Genomic DNA, 20,247 nt, shown 5'->3' with positions numbered 1-20,247 from the left:
CCATGGGATCATGGGAAACCATTAACTATTCAACAATGGGAATCATTAGCAGCAACACAAATGTATTTTCTGTAGGTGACTTGTTCTCCTACTAAGGGGCACATTTACTAAAACTCCATCATTTTTTTTTTACTTTCAAATTTGACTAAATTTGTTTTCCCGAATGTCTAATATTTACTAAAAAAAGTGACGAGGAAAAGTCGCTGCGAGAAAAGTTATAAAAAAAAACCTTGACTTTTTAAAATTGGCGCTGTGAGTTTTCAGACAAACCCAGCGAATTTCCAAAGTTGATGGAAAGGGGAGGGGCCTATGCCATTGGCTTCGACATGAACTTTTATAGGGCTCATATAGTGTTTATATAGGGCTTATATAGGCCTCGTATTGGGCTCATATAGTGTTTATATAGGCCTCATATAGGGCTCATGTAATGTTTATATAGGGCTCATATAGGACTCATATAGGCCTCATATAGTGCTCATATAGTGTTTATATAGGGCTCATATAGGCCTCGTATAGGGCTCATATAGTGTTTATATAGGGCTTATATAGGCTTCAAATAGTGCTTATATAGTGTTTATATAGGGCTCATATAGGCCTCGTATAGGGCTCATATAGTATTTATATAGGGCTCATATAGTGTTTATATAGGCCTCATATAGGGCTCATGTAATGTTTATATAGGGCTCATATAGGCCTCATATAGGCCTCATATAGTGCTCATATAGTGTTTATATAGGGCTCATATAGGCCTCGTATAGGGCTCATATAGTGTTTATATAGGGCTTATATAGGCTTCAAATAGTGCTTATATAGTGTTTATATAGGGCTCATATAGGCCTCGTATAGGGCTCATATAGTATTTATATAGGGCTCATATAGTGTTTATATAGGCCTCATATAGGGCTCATATAGTGTTTATATAGGGTTCATATAGTGTTTATATAGGGCCTATATAGGGCTCATATAGTGTTTATATAGGGTTCATATAGTGTTTATATAGGGCTTACATAGGCCTTGTATTGGGCTCATACAGTGTTTATATAGGCTTTATATAGGGCTCATATAGTGTTTATATAGGGCTTGTATAGGGCTCATATAGTGTTTATATAGAGCTTAAATAGGCCTCATATAGGGCTCATATAGGCCTCGTATAGGGCTTATGTAGTGTTTATTTAGGGCTTATATAGGCCTCGTATAGGGCTCATATAGGCTTCGTATAGGGCTCATATAGTGTTTATATAGGGCTCATATAGGGCTCCTAAAGGCCTCGTATAGGGCTTGTATAGTGTTTATATAGGGCTCATATAGGGCTCCTAAAGGCCTCGTATAGGGCTTGTATAGTGTTTATATAGGGCTTATATAGGCCTCATATAGGGCTCGTATAGGGCTCATATAAGGTTTATATAGGGCTCATATAGTGTTTATATAGGGCTTATATAGGCCTCGTATTGGGCTCATATAGTGTTTATATAGGCCTCATATAGGGCTCATATAGTGTTTATATAGGGCTTATATAGGCCTCGTATTGGGCTCATATAGTGTTTATATAGGCCTCATATAGGGCTCATGTAATGTTTATATAGGGCTCATATAGGCCTCATATAGGCCTCGTATAGGGCTCATATAGTGTTTATATAGGGCTTTTATAGGTCTCATATAGGGCTCATATAGTGTTTATATAGGGCTCATATAGGCCTCGTATAGGGCTCATATAGTGTTTATATAGGGCTTATATAGGCTTCAAATAGTGCTTATATAGTGTTTATATAGGGCTCATATAGGCCTCGTATAGGGCTCATATAGTATTTATATAGGGCTCATATAGTGTTTATATAGGCCTCATATAGGGCTCATATAGTGTTTATATAGGGTTCATATAGTGTTTATATAGGGCCTATATAGGGCTCATATAGTGTTTATATAGGGTTCATATAGTGTTTATATAGGGCTTACATAGGCCTTGTATTGGGCTCATACAGTGTTTATATAGGCTTTATATAGGGCTCATATAGTGTTTATATAGGGCTTGTATAGGGCTCATATAGTGTTTATATAGAGCTTAAATAGGCCTCATATAGGCCTCGTATAGGGCTTATGTAGTGTTTATATAGGGCTTATATAGGCCTCGTATAGGGCTCATATAGGCTTCGTATAGGGCTCATATAGTGTTTATATAGGGCTCATATAGGGCTCCTAAAGGCCTCGTATAGGGCTTGTATAGTGTTTATATAGGGCTCATATAGGGCCCCTAAAGGCCTCGTATAGGGCTTGTATAGTGTTTATATAGGGCTTATATAGGCCTCATATAGGGCTCGTATAGGGCTCATATAAGGTTTATATAGGGCTCATATAGTGTTTATGTAGAGCTCAAATAGGGCTCATATAGGGCCAGACTGAGGAAAGCAGCTGTGTATGGCCAATTATTATTTGTGTTTTGTTGGCAATATCAGGCAAAGATCCACTCATATGGCAACCTTGGCCCGTGATTGGGTATTTACATACATGGATAATGGCTGACTCCACGAATGTCCTGATTCTTATAGAATTAGCTCAGTGTCACTGGCTCCTCATTCTGTCACATTGGGGGGGGGGGGGGGGGGGGGGGTGACAGCGGTGCAGATTTTGCCCTGATTTTGCCCCTGAGCCTCTGCCAGTTGCAGTGCCAGCTGTGCTGCCATATGTTGCTATGGGCAAGGCACTGTTAGCCCTGGGCATACACATATCCCATGAGTGCCATGTATATTATTCTATGGGATTGTAAAGGTGGGTGTATTGTGCTGCTTAACCCTAGTTACCTGACAGCTGGAGGGTCCCAGAAACAGAATATAAATAGGAATATTTACCCTTTGTGCCGCTTGCAGCTTGGATATGCGTTAATCCCGGAGCAACGGGGTAATTAATAAATCCTTTTCCGAGCGGATTCAGATTCTGACTGTGAGTCAAACCAGGACCCCCCATTCAAAGCCTTGGAGTGGCCACATGGTTTTCATTCATTGCTGGGGGGCCACATTCATTGCTGGGGGGCCACGCTTGCCTCCTCATTGGACGGGGCCACCAATCATATTGTCACCGAAGAAGAAACCTTCTATTGTTTCCTCGCTGGCAAACGCCAAACAGCCATTTGTCTTGGTTGAGAAAGGGATCCGCTGGGAATGGGATGGAATATGGGACAGGAGAGTAATCTGTGGCCTTAGTAAAGGGGTATTTTTACTGTGCAGAGACAGGGGCAGCTCGCTGGGGTAATCCCTTGGGGGGGGTGGGGGTTAATAGGATTAGGGGCTCATTGACTATAACTGAATTTGGGTACAAATGGCGCATTTATGCTTTTCATGAAACTTACTAAAGCATTTTCCCTACAGGTATTATTGCCTGCCATGAGGTGGCGTAGAGTTTGCTTGTAGAGGGAAAGGGCCCCTGGGCCCCCGGCAGCAGAGGGGCCCCGTGAGAAAAAAAAAAAACTTGCAAAAAGGTTTACGTATTGTGTAACATGTGTTAGATATTATCAGTATATACTGAATGGATTCCAACTCCCAGCACCTTACTGAGCGTGAAGGCCGGAGATCGGCTGATACCCATAATGCTTTGCCCATTCCTATATCTCTGTGTTTTACCTCTGTCGCCATAAATATCTGTCTGTTTCCCCCAGTTCTTTATTGTGCCGTGACATTGTGCTTATCAGAGTGCTATATTGTGTGTATATATATATATATATATATATATATATATATAAATATATGTATAGTGCCAGGCTCTACACAACTCATCTTTTCTCTTTAATGCCCAGCTTGCCGATGACCAAGGGCTAGTCCTGATGACTACTGTGGCCATGCCGGTTTTTAGTAGGCAGAACGAGACCGTGAGTATGCATTGTGGGTAAAGTACCTCTTCCCAATTCTACCGTCCAATCCGTTTGGGTTCCCAATGCATCGTGTTCCCTCTGAAATGTGACTGAATTTTGAATTCCCATGAATTATTTGCATGGAGGGATTCATGGCGGTTGCAGTTATGTGCGCAGATACGCAGATATATATATGGGGAATCAGTAAGTGATTTACTATATAGTTATTACTGTTCCTGGGAAGATGGATTCATTTATTCCAGGGTTGGACTGGGCCGGCGGGGAATTGGGAAAAAACTCAGTGGGCCCCAGGCCCAGACCAGATCCCTGCTGGGTGCTCCCCCGGGCTGCTGATCTCCCTTTCCCAACGTGCTGAAGGTAAGTTTAATTTATGTGTACTGGGGGTAGGGGGTTAGGTAGGTGATATGGGGCCCCTGGGGCAATAGCCCCGGTGGGCTCTGTACCCCCCCAGTCCAACAGTGGCGTAAGGCAAGGGAAACTGACCCCCTTCCCCTGAGTGCTGCATGGCTCCTCTTACACCCGTGATACTCACTTGTTGGTGGGGGAAAGCTGAGCTCCTGGGGGGCACTGTAGGCCAGGGGCACTTGGTCAGGGTGCAGGTAGGACCCCACAGATGATACAGTACAACATTGGGGTCATTTATGGATCCCCACGCAATAGTGCCGGAGTATTGTGGGGCACAAGAGGGAAGACTCTGGGAATGCCGCACCCTGAAAACTGAAAATCCAGCATGAGAAGTGCAGTGTCTGGGGTCTCAGGGCAAGTAGTAAGGGCCCTTTATGGCCTGCGTCTCCTACTGCCCCCTAACCTGTGAGTCTGAATGATGCCCCGCTTATGGGACAGGAGAGGGGGCACTTACAAGCCACCCTTCGTCCCTTCGACAGGTCTCTGCTCATTGGCTCCTGTGCCCCTCACAAAGCCTTCGCTTGTTCTGCACTTTGCACAGGGTCAGACCCCAGGGTCCCTGCAGGTGCCCCCACCAGCCACGTCCCCTAACCCCCCCGCAGGGACCCCCCTAACCCCCTGCAGGGTCCCCCACCCGACGCGCCAATACATTTTACGCGTCAATACATTTTACGCATCAAGGGGAGGAACGGTCGGGCAGAGGGAGTGCCGGCAAGGGTTGGGTCTGGCCTGCTGGAGACCCACTAGGGCCAGGGCCCACGGGGGTTTTTCCCAGTGGCCCGGCGGCCCAGTCTGACCCTGACTTTGCACACTAAACACCTGGTGCCTAATGGCTGATTGCACCCTTTTTGCACGTCTTGCACATTGTGTTCTTCACTGTTAATGACCCCTAGTGATACTTTGAAGGGCAGCCTGGCATATATGCCCCTGCCCCTCCTCCTATATGCCCCAGCACCCCTTCATTTCACTAATTGTTTATAGCACCTTCCCAAACAGGTCGGTGCACTTTGGACACATTTAACAGGAATGGGATAAGGTGCAAAATGCAGGAAGTGGGTGCACTTTTTTAAAGGGGCCCTATCACCCTAAAATTGCTTCCCCCACCAGAGGTGCAGCTAATAGAACCCCCACTCCGGTGCCAGGGAGCTCCCTCCCATTGCGGGCAGCCTAACACTGTAGGGGACTATTTAAAAAAAAAAAAAAAGACTATTGTTCCCGCAACCGGAGTGGGGGCTTTATTAACCCGCACCTCTGTCAGGAGAAGCAATTTTAGGGTGATAGTTGCCCTTTATGATACACAGTCTGCATTCATTAGAGCTGCACACAGGGGGGCTGGGGGGGGGCAGCACGTGGGCAACAAGCTGCGGAGTATTGATCAGCGAATCTGTCCCATTTTGCTAATTTTTGCAAAAAAAAATTCACCAATGGCGAAATGTGGAATTTCTCCGCGCCCGGTGAAAAATTTGCCCCATCACTACTGCTCAGTTACCGGGGCACTAGGGGGCACTTTACTAAACATCTGCTTTAGGCATTAATACAGTATCGCCCAGCAGTGCTGAGCCGTATGGTGCCCGAATGGCCAAATTAGCTAATTTACCAGCCATAACGGGCACATATGGGGGCTACTTATAAAGCTGCGTAAACATTTTACACCACAAAAATTTGATTCTAACGCCGCTGATTTTACACGGCTTTATATAAATGCCCCAAGCTGCACGTACTCTGCTTTCTCACCCCCTGCGGCAATATTATGGCGCATCTTCGTAAGGGATATGCCTTATTACCCTAATGCCACCCCATTGGTACAAGCCTGGCGTTGCTGCCCATCTCCCGACGCCCTTTGAGCCGCAGAAATAGTTCTGGGAAACAGCTGGCGGGGGGTGTAAATGTCGGGGCAGAAGAAGAGAAGGGATTTGTGTGATGATGAGAGTCAGAGCTCGGGGAGAGAGTTGTGTGGAATGCGGAATATTTACGTATTGCCAGAAACGCGTCGGGCTCTGGGCAAGTTCTAGAGATAAGGAGACGCCTGCCCGGGGCCCCATGATTGGAATTCTCTGGGAGAAAATCCGGAACCTCATTTTCCATAAACAGATGAAGTGCGGGTAGCGCTGAGGCTTCATTCTCACCTGTTCTCTCTCTCAGTGCAGGTCGGATTTGGGGGTGCAGGTCCCACCGGGGCTTCTCAGGGGCCCTTGTACCCCCCAATGACCCCCACTGCCTTTACCCCCTTCCCAGATGCCCCCAAGACCCTCTGACCCCCCCCAAGCGCTCCTAAAAGAAACTTACCTGTGGCACGTTGGGAGATCGTGGGAGCGCCCTGGGGGGGATCGGATCTGGGCCCAGTCTGACGATGGGGCAATGGCACCCAGTACATCTGCATGCCATTGCCCTTTGGGGTATATTTATCAGGCTGTGTAAAAATTGGAGTGAAGCATTACCGGTGATGTTGCCCAGGGCAACCAATCAGCAATTAGATTTCAACAGTTAGAAACCCAAAGCAAAGCATCTGATTGGCTGCTATGAGCAACATCACCGGTAATGTGTTACTCCACTTTTTACACAGTATGATAAATATACCCCTTAGTGTTATTAAAGGGGTAATTCCCCTTTGAATGACCTTTTAGTCTGATGTAGAGAGCAATTCCGAGACAATTTGCAATTGGTCTTCATTTTTTATTTGCTGTTTTTGAATTACAGCAGCTCTCCAGTTTGTGATTTCAGCAGCTATCTGGTTGCTAGGGCCCAATATAACCTAGCAACCAGGCAGTGGTTTGAAAGAGAGACGGGAATATGAAAAGTAACAATAACAATAAAACTGGAGCCTCACAGAGCAATAGGGTTTGGCTGCCGGGGTCAGTGACCCCCATTTGAAAGCTGAAAAATATTAAAGAAAGAAGGAAAATAATTTAAAAACAATAAATAATGAAGACCAATTGAAAAGTTGCTAAGAATAGGCCATTCCATAACTTTTGTAGAACTTTCAGCATATAAAGGGTTAATTTCAAGAGGAATATTCCTGTTACAATCCCAACGCTCTCGCCAGAGACACCAGTGACAGCTGTTCCTCTTCATTTGCTTCTCCTTTAAGATGTCGGCAGAACAAAGCCCCCCCCCCCAGCTGCAAACTGTCATTTCATGGATTTATGACAACGTGAAAATAATTAGCGCACGTCTGTGATTCTCCCTGTTGATTGGTTACCTCTCTCTCTGAAGCCTTTTCTCTTCTGTTTGTGCAGAGATCAAAGGGGGTTCTGTTGGGCGTCGTCGGCACGGATGTACCAGTGAAAGAACTGATGAAGGCCATTCCAAAATATAAGGTAAATCTATAAGTGAATGTTATTGGTGTAATAGATCCAGGCCACACCCATTGCTGGGGGCCCTGGGCCTTTGGGTCTTCAAGATAGAAGGGAGAGTCCTTCTCATTTCACAGGTGGGTTCTTCTATTGGAATAATGTCCTTCTATGAGGAATACGTTCCTCTAACAATTGTAATAACATCGGGGACCCACCTCTAATCTACCCAGTTGGACACACTCTTCATTGGGACCAACTCTTCATTATGACCAACTCTTCATTATGACCATCTCTTCATTATGACCAGCTCATCATTATGACCAACTCTTCATTCGGACCAACCCTTCATTATGACCATCTCTTCATTTTGACCAACTCTTCATTTTGACCAACTCTTCATTATGACCAACCCTTCATTACGACCAACTCTTCATTAGGACCAACCCTTCATTACGACCAACTCTTCATTAGGACCAACCCTTCATTATGATCAACTCTTCATTAGGACCAACCCTTCATTATGACCAACTCTTCATTATGACCAACCCTTCATTATGACCAACCCTTCATTATGATCAAATCTTCATTAGGACCAACCCTTCATTAGGACCAACTCTTCATTATGACCAACTCTTCATTATGACCATCTCTTCATTATGACCAGCTCATCATTATGACCAACTCTTCATTCGGACCAACCCTTCATTATGACCATCTCTTCATTTTGACCAACTCTTCATTTTGACCAACTCTTCATTATGACCAACCCTTCATTACGACCAACTCTTCATTAGGACCAACCCTTCATTACGACCAACTCTTCATTAGGACCAACCCTTCATTATGATCAACTCTTCATTAGGACCAACCCTTCATTATGACCAACTCTTCATTATGACCAACCCTTCATTATGACCAACCCTTCATTATGACCAGCTCTTCATTAGGACCAACCCTTCATTATGACCAACTCTTCATTATAACCAACCCTTCATTATGACCAACTCTTCATTATGACCAACCCTTCATTATGACCAGCTCTTCATTAGGACCAACCCTTCATTATGACCAGCTCTTCATTAGGACCAACCCTTCATTATGACCAACTCTTCATTATGACCAGCTCTTAATTATGGCCAGCTCTTCATTATGACCAGCTCTTCATTATGACCAGCTCTTCATTATGACCAGCTCTTCATTATGACCAGCTCTTCATTATGACCAACTCTTCCTTGGCTCTCTCATTTATACACACGTTACATTAAGAGACCGACCCGTACATGCCAGACTTAGCTGCTAAATGTAGAACATGTAGAACCCCAAGACATAAAAAGATGATGAACGGATAAACTGAATGGATTGGGGGCGAATGTAGGAGTCACCTTGAGTGATGGGAAAGGTCAGTTATGGTGACATTTGGGTAACAGGGATTATTTACTGTCCTGCAACTATAGGAGAGGGTCTGTTAGGGCCGTAATACATAAGTCTGTGGCCTTGTTATGAGATAATAGGGAACCCACACCAACTTTTGACTGCAAAGGGGACCCAACATGTCTGAAGAACACTACAAGTATTAACCTGCATCACATATCCCCAGTTACTAGGGTAGACTTAATTGGGGTAACCCTAAAATGGCATGACCCAGACCTGCTCCTTTAATGTTCCCCCAAACAATTGTCCCACGCCCAGCCAATCAAATTGCTGCTCCGCCAGTGACCATACTTGTTGACATCACCAGTTGGAGCAGAGCTATGACGTGGGAGTCTGGTAGCCCAGGGAGACTGCTGGAGGGGCACAGGGAATGGGGGACCCATTCTATATCAATGGTTTACACTGGGATTCCCATGATCTGAGGCCTCATATTTGGTCTCTTACTTGAACAAGACAGAAAAAAAGCAGCAAAAGCTTTTGCATCCAAACCCTCCATTGATCAAATACTGTTTCTTTTTGGAAGAGACGGGTTTCCCGGCACTCTCTAGATCTGCACTCTAAGTAACCGCACATTGAATATAAAAGACTTGCACTTATTCTCCTCCTTTGATCCTGACCCCAAGTAAAATAGCTGGTGAGGTTTCGCTCATAACATTTGCTGACTTATTGGATAATCTGTGTCATCGCATAATAAAAATGATTCTTGGAGGGGCTGTTAGAGAATATAAACAAGTGCAGAGTCTATGATTTCCATTTCGTCTCTTTCCTTTCTGCAACAAGTTAACTGAAACGTTCTGCCGGAACATTACACAAGAACAGATGGGGATAAAACAGGCGGATGGGATACAGGTGTTTTGTGGTGGGTGGGCAAGATTTCCTTGGGTAACGTGTTGCTTAGGGTTCCTTCTGCTGACCCCAAAAAACATAATGTGCCAATGTTTCCTTCACCCCAATAATGGGGGAGTAACAACTGTGCAACAAACAGATACAATCCAGTGCCAAAAACTTTGGCAACCATAAGCACACCAAGATGAGCAAAGGGCCCTGCCCATGAGAGCTTGCAATCTAGAGGGGTGGGGTGATACACAAGGAATTGGAGAAGTTGGAGGAGGTTGGAGAAGTAAAGCATGAATATATAACTAGGGCTAAGGAAAGCAAGTGGAGCTGATAGCTGTTTGGAGGAACAAGGATGGGACTAGGTACTGCTGGAAGACAGGTAAAGAGGAGCGGAGCCTTGAGGAGCTAGGGGAGAAGAAGAGTTCCAGAGAAGGGGTTCTGCTTTGGGGAAATCCTGGAGGTTTATTTGGGTGGAGAGAATGTATGAGGAGCAAAGATGGAGATCATTGGTGGAGACCCTGCCCATGAGAGCTTACAATCTAGGGGACTGGGTTGATACACAAGGAATGAGTAGGGGGAAACCAGAGACACATCTTGTCACCGTTAGTTAGAGGAGGTTGGAGAAGTAAAGCATAAATGTACTGTATAATTAGTGCTAAGGAAAGCAAGTGGAGCTAATAGTTGTTTGGAGGAACAAGGATGGGACTAGGTACTGCTGGAAGACAGGTAAAGAGGAGCGGAGCCTTGAGGAGCTAGGGGAGAAGAAGAGTTCCAGAGAAGGGGTTCTGCTTTGGGGAAATCCTGGAGGTTTATTTGGGTGGAGAGAATGTATGAGGAGCAAAGATGGAGATCATTGGTGGAGAACATAGTTTAGAGAGAAAAATAAAGGACAAACATATTTTATGGAGGTCTTTCAAGGTCAGAACAATTATTTATAATCATTTTTTAAACTGCAATTTGTGGTGGGAGTCATTGGAGGGGGTGGATGGCAGGGTGTGGGGAAGAGAGGTTGAGAGGGTAGAGGGGTTGGTGAAGTGGAGCTGAACATTGGTGAAGCATTTTTCATTGACTGTAACAGAGATGAATCTCAAGGCAAAATGATAGAATATGAGGCCTTCTGGGAACATCATTAAGTTATTTTGGACTTGCTAGGACTTCACACTTGATTAGAGCTGAGCCAAGTAGTAAAGCAGTAGTAGGGTAGTACCTGAGCGCCCACTACTCCCCCTCATGGACTGGGCCCCCTTAAGCCATTTGTTGTGAGATTTTAACTATTTAACTTGTTGCTGGTTTCTAGGGTCAGTTTGTTTAAAGGTTAATTACCCCAGTGGGGCAATGGGGCAGCCCTCTAGTTATATTACAGGAATAAGCGCTACTGGGATTTATGGGATCGGCCTGTGACTTATATTGTGTCCTTTCTGTTCCAGCTGGGAATTCACGGTTACGCCTTTGCCATTACAAACAATGGATATATCCTGACCCACCCGGAGCTCAGGCCCCTGGTAAGTTCCCGCTGAGTAAAATCATTTCTTGGTTTTGGAGTTGGAGTCCTAACGTCGTAATACATTTTATTCCCTTTTCTGTGTCAGGATTGGTAACGGAGATTCTATGTGCTGTAATTACAATGACAAATGGGTTCATGTGGGGAAAGTCCACTAACCAGTAACCAGCAAATAACCAGCTGCTTATAACTCTCTCTCTTATGGGCCCTTTCCTGATACTGATTCCATCTTCACTGCGCACTGAGCTATTTCCCACCTCTGTACCAGGTTACAATGCCGCCCAATCTCCTACATGTAGGGTGCAGTCTGCCCTGAATAGTCAACCTAATTCTGTTAACTGCAAAGCCCCCTTCCAAAATGATATATTTACAGTTTCATATCATTCCTACAATCCTTTCTGATGGAGTCCTAACCACAAACAGTTTACCCACCCATAACCTACATGCCCAGATCCAACTCTCCCATACAGTATCTTACATTCCCCCACCCTACATTCTTATACCCGACTCTCCCATACCCTATACCCCCCACCCTACATTCTTATATCCTACTCTCCCATACCCTATACTCCCCACCCTACATTCTTATATCCTACTCTCCCATACCCTATACCCCCCACCCTACATTCTTATACCCGACTCTCCCATACCCTATACTCCCCACCCTACATTCTTATATCCTACTCTCCCATACCCTATACTCCCCACCCTACATTCTTATACCCGACTCTCCCATACCCTATACTCCCCACCCTACATTCTTATATCCTACTCTCCCATACCCTATACTCCCCACCCTACATTCTTATACCCGACTCTCCCATACCCTATACTCCCCACCCTACATTCTTATATCCTACTCTCCCATACCCTATACCCCCCACCCTACATTCTTATACCCGACTCTCCCATACCCTATGCTCCTTGGGTTCAGGGTTGGACTGGGGGGTGCAGGGCCCACCGGGGCTTCTGCCTCAGGGGCCCCTACACCCCCCCTCCCGCCGAGGACCACCCACCAAACCCCACCCTGAGTGCTCCTAAAAGAAACTTATCTGCGGGTGACCCATAAGGACTGTGATTGGCTATTTGGTAGCCCAATGGGGACTGGCAGCCTACAGGAGGTTCTGTTTGACAATACAGCCAATTTTTATGCAACCAAAACCAATTGAGGCCACCTGCTTTGAGCCCCCTGGGAGCACCATGTTGCCCCCGCGCCACTGGTTGGGATCACTGGCTACTCTGGCTATGGATATTCAGCTCCCTCTGACCAACTTTACTAACACAAAGTGCTGGCTCTATATAGATATTTATAGTGAAACGCTCGGAGCCAATTACAGCCAAGTATATACAGTACGTGTCTTATTGAATGTTCCGTGTAATCCTGGTATATAGACCCTGTGCTGTAGATCTTTCTGGAATTACTCATGGAATTCACTGGAATAGGATGAAATACGTTACGTTTGTTTAAAAAGCACATAAATACCTGCGCCTGTGAAATCAAATATTTCTTTCTGTCAGTGAAACAGAGTAAACAGGTCGGTATCTGATTCCCTACTTGGACTCGAGTCAAGTCGGACCCCTTTTGTTGGTCTGGCATGTGTATGAGCCTTGCAGGAAAAGTGTTGAAATACGCTGAAAAATGTGAAGTCTAAAGTCATCAACCCATAAAGCCTTCCTTTATTTCTGAGGAAATACGAATTTTAGATAAATTACCATCTACTCCATAATGTGGCTTAAATAGTAATATAGGAGATTATACAGAGAGAGCTGCTGGTCTGGGGTAAAAATAACATCTCTGTCACTGTAACATTCCTACTGCCTCCCCTTAGCCCATAACAAGGTTACAGATATATAGAAACATTGGGGTAACAGTCACCCTGCTATAGTTCCAGGGGTACCCAGGGCACAAATAAGCACTCACCCCAAATCCCCCCCTAACTGGCCTTCAGGCTGGGCCCCCTTAGCCCATAACAAGGTTACAGATATATAGAAACATTGGGGTAACAGTCACCCCACTATAGTTCCAGGGGTACCCAGGGCACAAATAAGCACTCACCCCAAATCCCCCCCTAACTGGCCTTCAGGCTGGGCCCCCTTAGCCCATAACAAGGTTACAGATATATAGAAACATTGGGGTAACAGTCACCCTGCTATAGTTCCAGGGGTACCCAGGGCACAAATAAGCACTCACCCCAAATCCCCCCTAACTGGCCTTCAGGCTGGGCCCCCTTAGCCCATAACAAGGTTACAGATATATAGAAACATTGGGGTAACAGTCACCCTGCTATAGTTCCAGGGGTACCCAGGGCACAAATAAGCACTCACCCCAAATCCCCCCTAACTGGCCTTCAGGCTGGGCCCCCTTAGCCCATAACAAGGTTACAGATATATAGAAACATTGGGGTAACAGTCACCCCACTATAGTTCCAGGGGTACCCAGGGCACAAATAAGCACTCACCCCAAATCCCCCCCTAACTGGCCTTCAGGCTGGGCCCCCTTAGCCATAACAAGGTTACAGATATATAGAAACATTGGGGTAACAGTCACCCTGCTATAGTTCCAGGGGTACCCAGGGCACAAATAAGCACTCACCCCAAATCCCCCTAACTGGCCTTCAGGCTGGGCCCCCTTAGCCCATAACAAGGTTACAGATATATAGAAACATTGGGGTAACAGTCACCCCGCTATAGTTCCAGGGGTACCCAGGGCACAAATAAGCACTCACCCCAAATCCCCCCCTAACTGGCCTTCAGGCTGGGCCCCTTAGCCCATAACAAGGTTACAGATATATAGAAACATTGGGGTAACAGTCACCCCGCTATAGTTCCAGGGGTACCCAGGGCACAAATAAGCACTCACCCCAAATCCCCCCCTAACTGGCCTTCAGGCTGGGCCCCCTTAGCCCATAACAAGGTTACAGATATATAGAAACATTGGGGTAACAGTCACCCCACTATAGTTCCAGGGGTACCCAGGGCACAAATAAGCACTCACCCCAAATCCCCCCCTAACTGGCCTTCAGGCTGGGCCCCCTTAGCCCATAACAAGGTTACAGATATATAGAAACATTGGGGTAACAGTCACCCCACTATAGTTCCAGGGGTACCCAGGGCACAAATAAGCACTCACCCCAAATCCCCCCTAACTGGCCTTCAGGCTGGGCCCCCTTAGCCCATAACAAGGTTACAGATATATAGAAACATTGGGGTAACAGTCACCCCGCTATAGTTCCAGGGGTACCCAGGGCACAAATAAGCACTCACCCCAAATCCCCCCTAACTGGCCTTCAGGCTGGGCCCCCTTAGCCCATAACAAGGTTACAGATATATAGAAACATTGGGGTAACAGTCACCCCGCTATAGTTCCAGGGGTACCCAGGGCACAAATAAGCACTCACCCCAAATCCCCCCTAACTGGCCTTCAGGCTGGGCCCCCTTAGCCCATAACAAGGTTACAGATATATAGAAACATTGGGGTAACAGTCACCCCGCTATAGTTCCAGGGGTACCCAGGGCACAAATAAGCACTCACCCCAAATCCCCCCCTAACTGGCCTTCAGGCTGGGCCCCCTTAGCCCATAACAAGGTTACAGATATATAGAAACATTGGGGTAACAGTCACCCCGCTATAGTTCCAGGGGTACCCAGGGCACAAATAAGCACTCACCCCAAATCCCCCCTAACTGGCCTTCAGGCTGGGCCCCCTTAGCCCATAACAAGGTTACAGATATATAGAAACATTGGGGTAACAGTCACCCCGCTATAGTTCCAGGGGTACCCAGGGCACAAATAAGCACTCACCCCAAATCCCCCCCTAACTGGCCTTCAGGCTGGGCCCCCTTAGCCCATAACAAGGTTACAGATATATAGAAACATTGGGGTAACAGTCACCCCGCTATAGTTCCAGGGGTACCCAGGGCACAAATAAGCACTCACTCCAAATGTGGAGCAGTGAAAAAGAAATAAATGCAGATGAAGGGGGTGGCTGGGATATTGGGGGGCCCTAGAATATCTTACAGTAAGGGAAACATATATCCCAATGAGAGAGCTGGGGGGGGGGGGGGGGGCATTGGGCTAATGGAGTTGAGCAGAAGGGGCAATGGCTCAGCTTTCTGTGGGGCTAAAGGTTAAATACACAGAGATTCAGGGAAACCTCTAACGTCCGGGTAGAAATGTGCCAGAGAAACGCGGCTGTACACGCGGGGGGGCGGGGAAGCTGAATGGGGGGATTTTGCTTGCGCAGGGGGAGGGGGTTATTGGGTTTTGCAACTGTCCCCGTAGATGTCACCGTTTACTAAATAAATATGATTGCGCCAAGGTAAGTGGCACCACTGTGCATGGCACTGGGGCTCATTTATCAACACTGGGCAAATTTGCCTGTGGGCAGTAACCCATAGCAACCAACCAGTGATTGGCATTTTTTAACCAACTGCAGGTAGAACAATGAATGCAACCATTTGATTGGTTGCCATGGGTTACTGCCCATGGGCAAATTTACCCGGTGTTGATAAATGAGCCCCACTGGGCTGACATGCGTTTGGGTTGAGAAACTGAGCCCCAGGGATTGGGCAGAAGAACCATCAGGTGGTCCCTTTGTTCCTGATTGAGCTTTGCTGGGCCAAATGTAAGATGGAAAGGGTTAAAGAATAAAGTGCCATAAGCAGAAAGAGCGGCCCATTGGCCAGTCCATCAGATTTGTGTCTGGCTGAATTGGACTGAATTGGACTGAATTGGACTGAATTGGACTGAATTGAAGAACCAAAGAGAAACAGAGGTAGGATTTTCCCCAGTAGATTCCCCGCTGTTCCAGAAGGTGGCGCTGCCGCTCTGCGCTTCCCTCCCAGGCCTGAAACGCAATCTTCTCTGCATTTTATTGCTGATTTAATTTTCTGATTTATTCAAACCAGATCTGAATATCGGCCTGATTTGTGCCTGCTTTGGGGTTTTGCTTTTTTATGTGCATTCCATGTAAAGAAAAGCTGAGGGTAATATTTAATATTTTCTGGAACCAGAGCCAAGGTGACGGGGTGGGTGAAAGCGGGAATATCGGGGGGTTGAACCGTTAGCAGCACAAGATGGTTTAAATGAAGATAAAAACTAAGCAGATTAATAAGGAATAATAAAAAGGGGAAATTAAAGATGAACGGACGGCGGCGCGCTGGGAAGGGGGGTCAGTGTGTGTGCAAAGCGCAATACTGGGCCCACAAGCCTCACTTTTATCCCAGCATGCAATGCAAGTTGCTCGGAAGAGCAGGGCTGTATAGCTGGGCACAGAAGTAGGAAATGCCATACTGATTTTGCACTAGGCCTGTTTGGGTAGGATCTCCCCCCGTGGGTGCCCCCAATGCAATGAGAGCCCTGGGGTGTGGGGCTGCTAGCGGGGGGGGGGGTTGGCATTGAGGAGCAAGAAGAAGGCAAAGGAAGCTCAGATTTAGGGAGAAATAGATTGAGAACAAATAATAACTTTATTATAGGGATTTTTCCTGCCGGTGGTGCAACCAGCACAGCGCAACGGCACAGTCGGAGTTAAAGGCACGGGGGGGGGGCAGCAGGTTGGTCCCTATCAATTATTATATCAGTAAATATCAGTTATGTTATCAGTATATATTTGTTTACATATAAGTATACAGTATATATAAGTTATTATTTCTGTGTATATCAGTTATTACATCAGTATATATATATTATATAGCTATTATATGAGGATATATATCAGTAAGTATATTAGTATATATATCAGTATATATATGTTATTACATTAGTATATATATGAGTTATTTTATCAGTATATATTAGTAATTATATCAGTATATATATATGAGTTATTATATCAGTATACGTTATTATACCAGTAAATATATCAGTATATGTACCAGTAAGTAGATGAGTATATATATAAGTAAGTATATCAGTATATATAGGAGTATATGTACCAGTAAGTATATCAGTATATATATCAGTAAGTGTATGAGTATATATATAAGTAAGTATATCAGTATATATATATATGAGTTATTATATCAGTATATATATAGGAGTATATGTACCAGTAAGTATATCAGTATATATATATATGAGTTATTATATCAGTATATATAGGAGTATATGTACCAGTAAGTATATCAGTATATATAGGAGTATATGTACCAGTAAGTATATCAGTATATATAGGAGTATATGTACCAGTAAGTATATCAGTATATATAGGAGTATATGTACCAGTAAGTATATCAGTATATATATCAGTAAGTGTATGAGTATATATATAAGTAAGTATATCAGTATATATATATATGAGTTATTATATCAGTATATATAGGAGTATATGTACCAGTAAGTATATCAGTATATATAGGAGTATATGTACCAGTAAGTATATCAGTATATATAGGAGTATATGTACCAGTAAGTGTATCAGTATATATAGGAGTATATGTACCAGTAAGTATATCAGTATATATAGGAGTATATGTACCAGTAAGTATATCAGTATATATAGGAGTATATGTACCAGTAAGTATATCAGTATATATAGGAGTATATGTACCAGTAAGTATATCAGTATATATAGGAGTATATGTACCAGTAAGTATATCAGTATATATAGGAGTATATGTACCAGTAAGTAGATGAGTATATATATAAGTAAGTATATCAGTATATATATATATGAGTTATTATATCAGTATATATAGGAGTATATGTACCAGTAAGTATATCAGTATATATATCAGTAAGTGTATGAGTATATATATAAGTAAGTATATCAGTATATATATATATGAGTTATTATATCAGTATATATAGGAGTATATGTACCAGTAAGTATATCAGTATATATAGGAGTATATGTACCAGTAAGTATATCAGTATATATATATCAGTGAAGCCCCCAGTTCCCAGTGTTCCTGACAGGGATCCCAGTTTGAGGCCGGTCCTTACTCCCCTTTAGTCTCGGTGACCCCCTGGTTCTGCTGATTTTCTGCCCCCAGTAATCTGATCCTGGCTCCCCTTACTTCCCGCTCGCTCCGGTATCTTGGTTCTGGCTTTTCTGACTCTCGCTATCTGATCCTGGCTCGGCTGCCTCCCCACTCCAGGTTTGGCCCCTTTCCCACCCTGTGATCCAAACCCCCGATTGGCCGGCTGCGCGCTCCGGTGCGTGGGCCTCATCCTCACAGCTCCGCTGCCTTCTCTCGGCATTATATTGGTTGGTGCCCAGAACCCGCGTTTCGCAAATCTTTTGCTGTTTCGCTAATTTTTCCACAGTTTTGGGAATTTTTTGGCGAAACGAAAGAGGACAGCTTCGCTCTTCCCTATACAGCTCCCAGCCCCAGGGGCTTATTATCCCAGAACCTTTCACATTTCCATTGGATGAAACCTCCTTTCAGCCCCACAGTCTCAAACCGCAGGGCGAGTGGCGTTTTGCCCCCCAATATTATTGGTCCTTCGTATGGAAGAGCCGAGACGTTCCGGCACAGCCAAATCTTGTAACGTTTGCTTCATCTCTATGAGCTAAATTGTGTGATCCCAGTTCTGTTGGACGGGTTCTGTGTGTGCAGACAGTACATAGGCCCAGGCCCAAAGTTCAAGGGGGCTCTGCTTATTTCAGGAAGGCCCCCAGGTCCGAGGGAACAAATTCATATAACACAGGGATCTGCCCCAATCGTATATCAGCATGCTTCTGCCCCAGGGGCCCTGCATCCCCCCCCAAGGGACCCCTGCCATTTCCCCCACACTATCCAGGGGCCCTGCACCCCCCCCCTGCACTGAATTCTGTGTCCTGAGGGGTTAATTTGAGCTCAGTGCCATCACTTCCTGTTACTTACCTACCCATAGTGCCTTGCAGCATTCTGAAAAGGAAGTAGGAAGTGCAGATGAAAATGGATTCCCTCAGTATGTTGGAAAAATCCAACTGGCAACCCGGGAGTTCAGAGACGCCAAATTCCTGGGAACCGAATGTGGGGGATTTCTGGCCGGCCCATAGCAGGCTTAGGCCACACCCCATTACCCCCCAACCTTTGCTTTCCCCCAGAAACTTGTGGCCAAGGTATTGGTCGTGCCGTGGCCCCTTTAAGGCTACTGTGTTTGTGGGATTCCCCCCCCTAACTGGCCTTCAGGCTGGGCCCCCTTAGCCCATAACAAGGTTACAGATATATAGAAACGTTGGGGTAACAGTCACCCCGCTATAGTTCCAGGGGTACCCAGGGCACAAATAAGCACTCACCCCAAATCCCCCCTAACTGGCCTTCAGGCTGGGCCCCCTTAGCCCATAACAAGGTTACAGATATATAGAAACATTGGGGTAACAGTCACCCCGCTATAGTTCCAGGGGTACCCAGGGCACAAATAAGCACTCACCCCAAATCCCCCCTAACTGGCCTTCAGGCTGGGCCCCCTTAGCCCATAACAAGGTTACAGATATATAGAAACATTGGGGTAACAGTCACCCCGCTATAGTTCCAGGGGTACCCAGGGCACAAATAAGCACTCACCCCAAATCCCCCCCTAACTGGCCTTCAGGCTGGGCCCCCTTAGCCCATAACAAGGTTACAGATATATAGAAACATTGGGGTAACAGTCACCCCGCTATAGTTCCAGGGGTACCCAGGGCACAAATAAGCACTCACCCCAAATCCCCCCCTAACTGGCCTTCAGGCTGGGCCCCCTTAGCCCATAACAAGGTTACAGATATATAGAAACATTGGGGTGACAGTTGTTCTAGAAGGGCAGAGCAGTATCTGTTGTTCCGTGACTCACTGGGAGATGAAAGGGTTCCGCTGGGAGATACTTTGGGTAAATACACGGAACATTTATGATTTCCATTTTTTCCTTCTGTCGTCGGCTCCTCTGTATGACGCGCGTCGGCCCCTAATGATCATAAAGAAACGACCGCAAGTTTATGAGAAAAAAGATACAAAGTT

The 20,247-nt window shown here is 45.5% G+C and overlaps 1 protein-coding gene across 2 annotated transcripts in view; it reads left to right on the top strand.

Moving 5' to 3' along the window:
* The window catches only part of cacna2d3 (calcium channel, voltage-dependent, alpha 2/delta subunit 3), a 499,906-nt gene that overhangs the window by 312,946 nt on the left and 166,713 nt on the right, over positions 1 to 20,247 (top strand). For both annotated transcript variants that reach the window (XM_031901262.1, XM_031901261.1), the window contains 3 exons: positions 3,785 to 3,856; positions 7,501 to 7,581; positions 11,253 to 11,327. In XM_031901262.1, the coding sequence (XP_031757122.1) occupies positions 3,785 to 3,856; positions 7,501 to 7,581; positions 11,253 to 11,327 (228 nt within the window). The remainder of the gene's footprint in view (positions 1 to 3,784; positions 3,857 to 7,500; positions 7,582 to 11,252; positions 11,328 to 20,247) is intronic.

The sequence above is a fragment of the Xenopus tropicalis genome, chromosome 4, assembly GCF_000004195.4.
Source record: "Xenopus tropicalis strain Nigerian chromosome 4, UCB_Xtro_10.0, whole genome shotgun sequence".
NCBI lineage: Eukaryota > Metazoa > Chordata > Amphibia > Anura > Pipidae > Xenopus > Xenopus tropicalis.
This window is presented reverse-complemented; position numbering and strand designations above follow the sequence as displayed.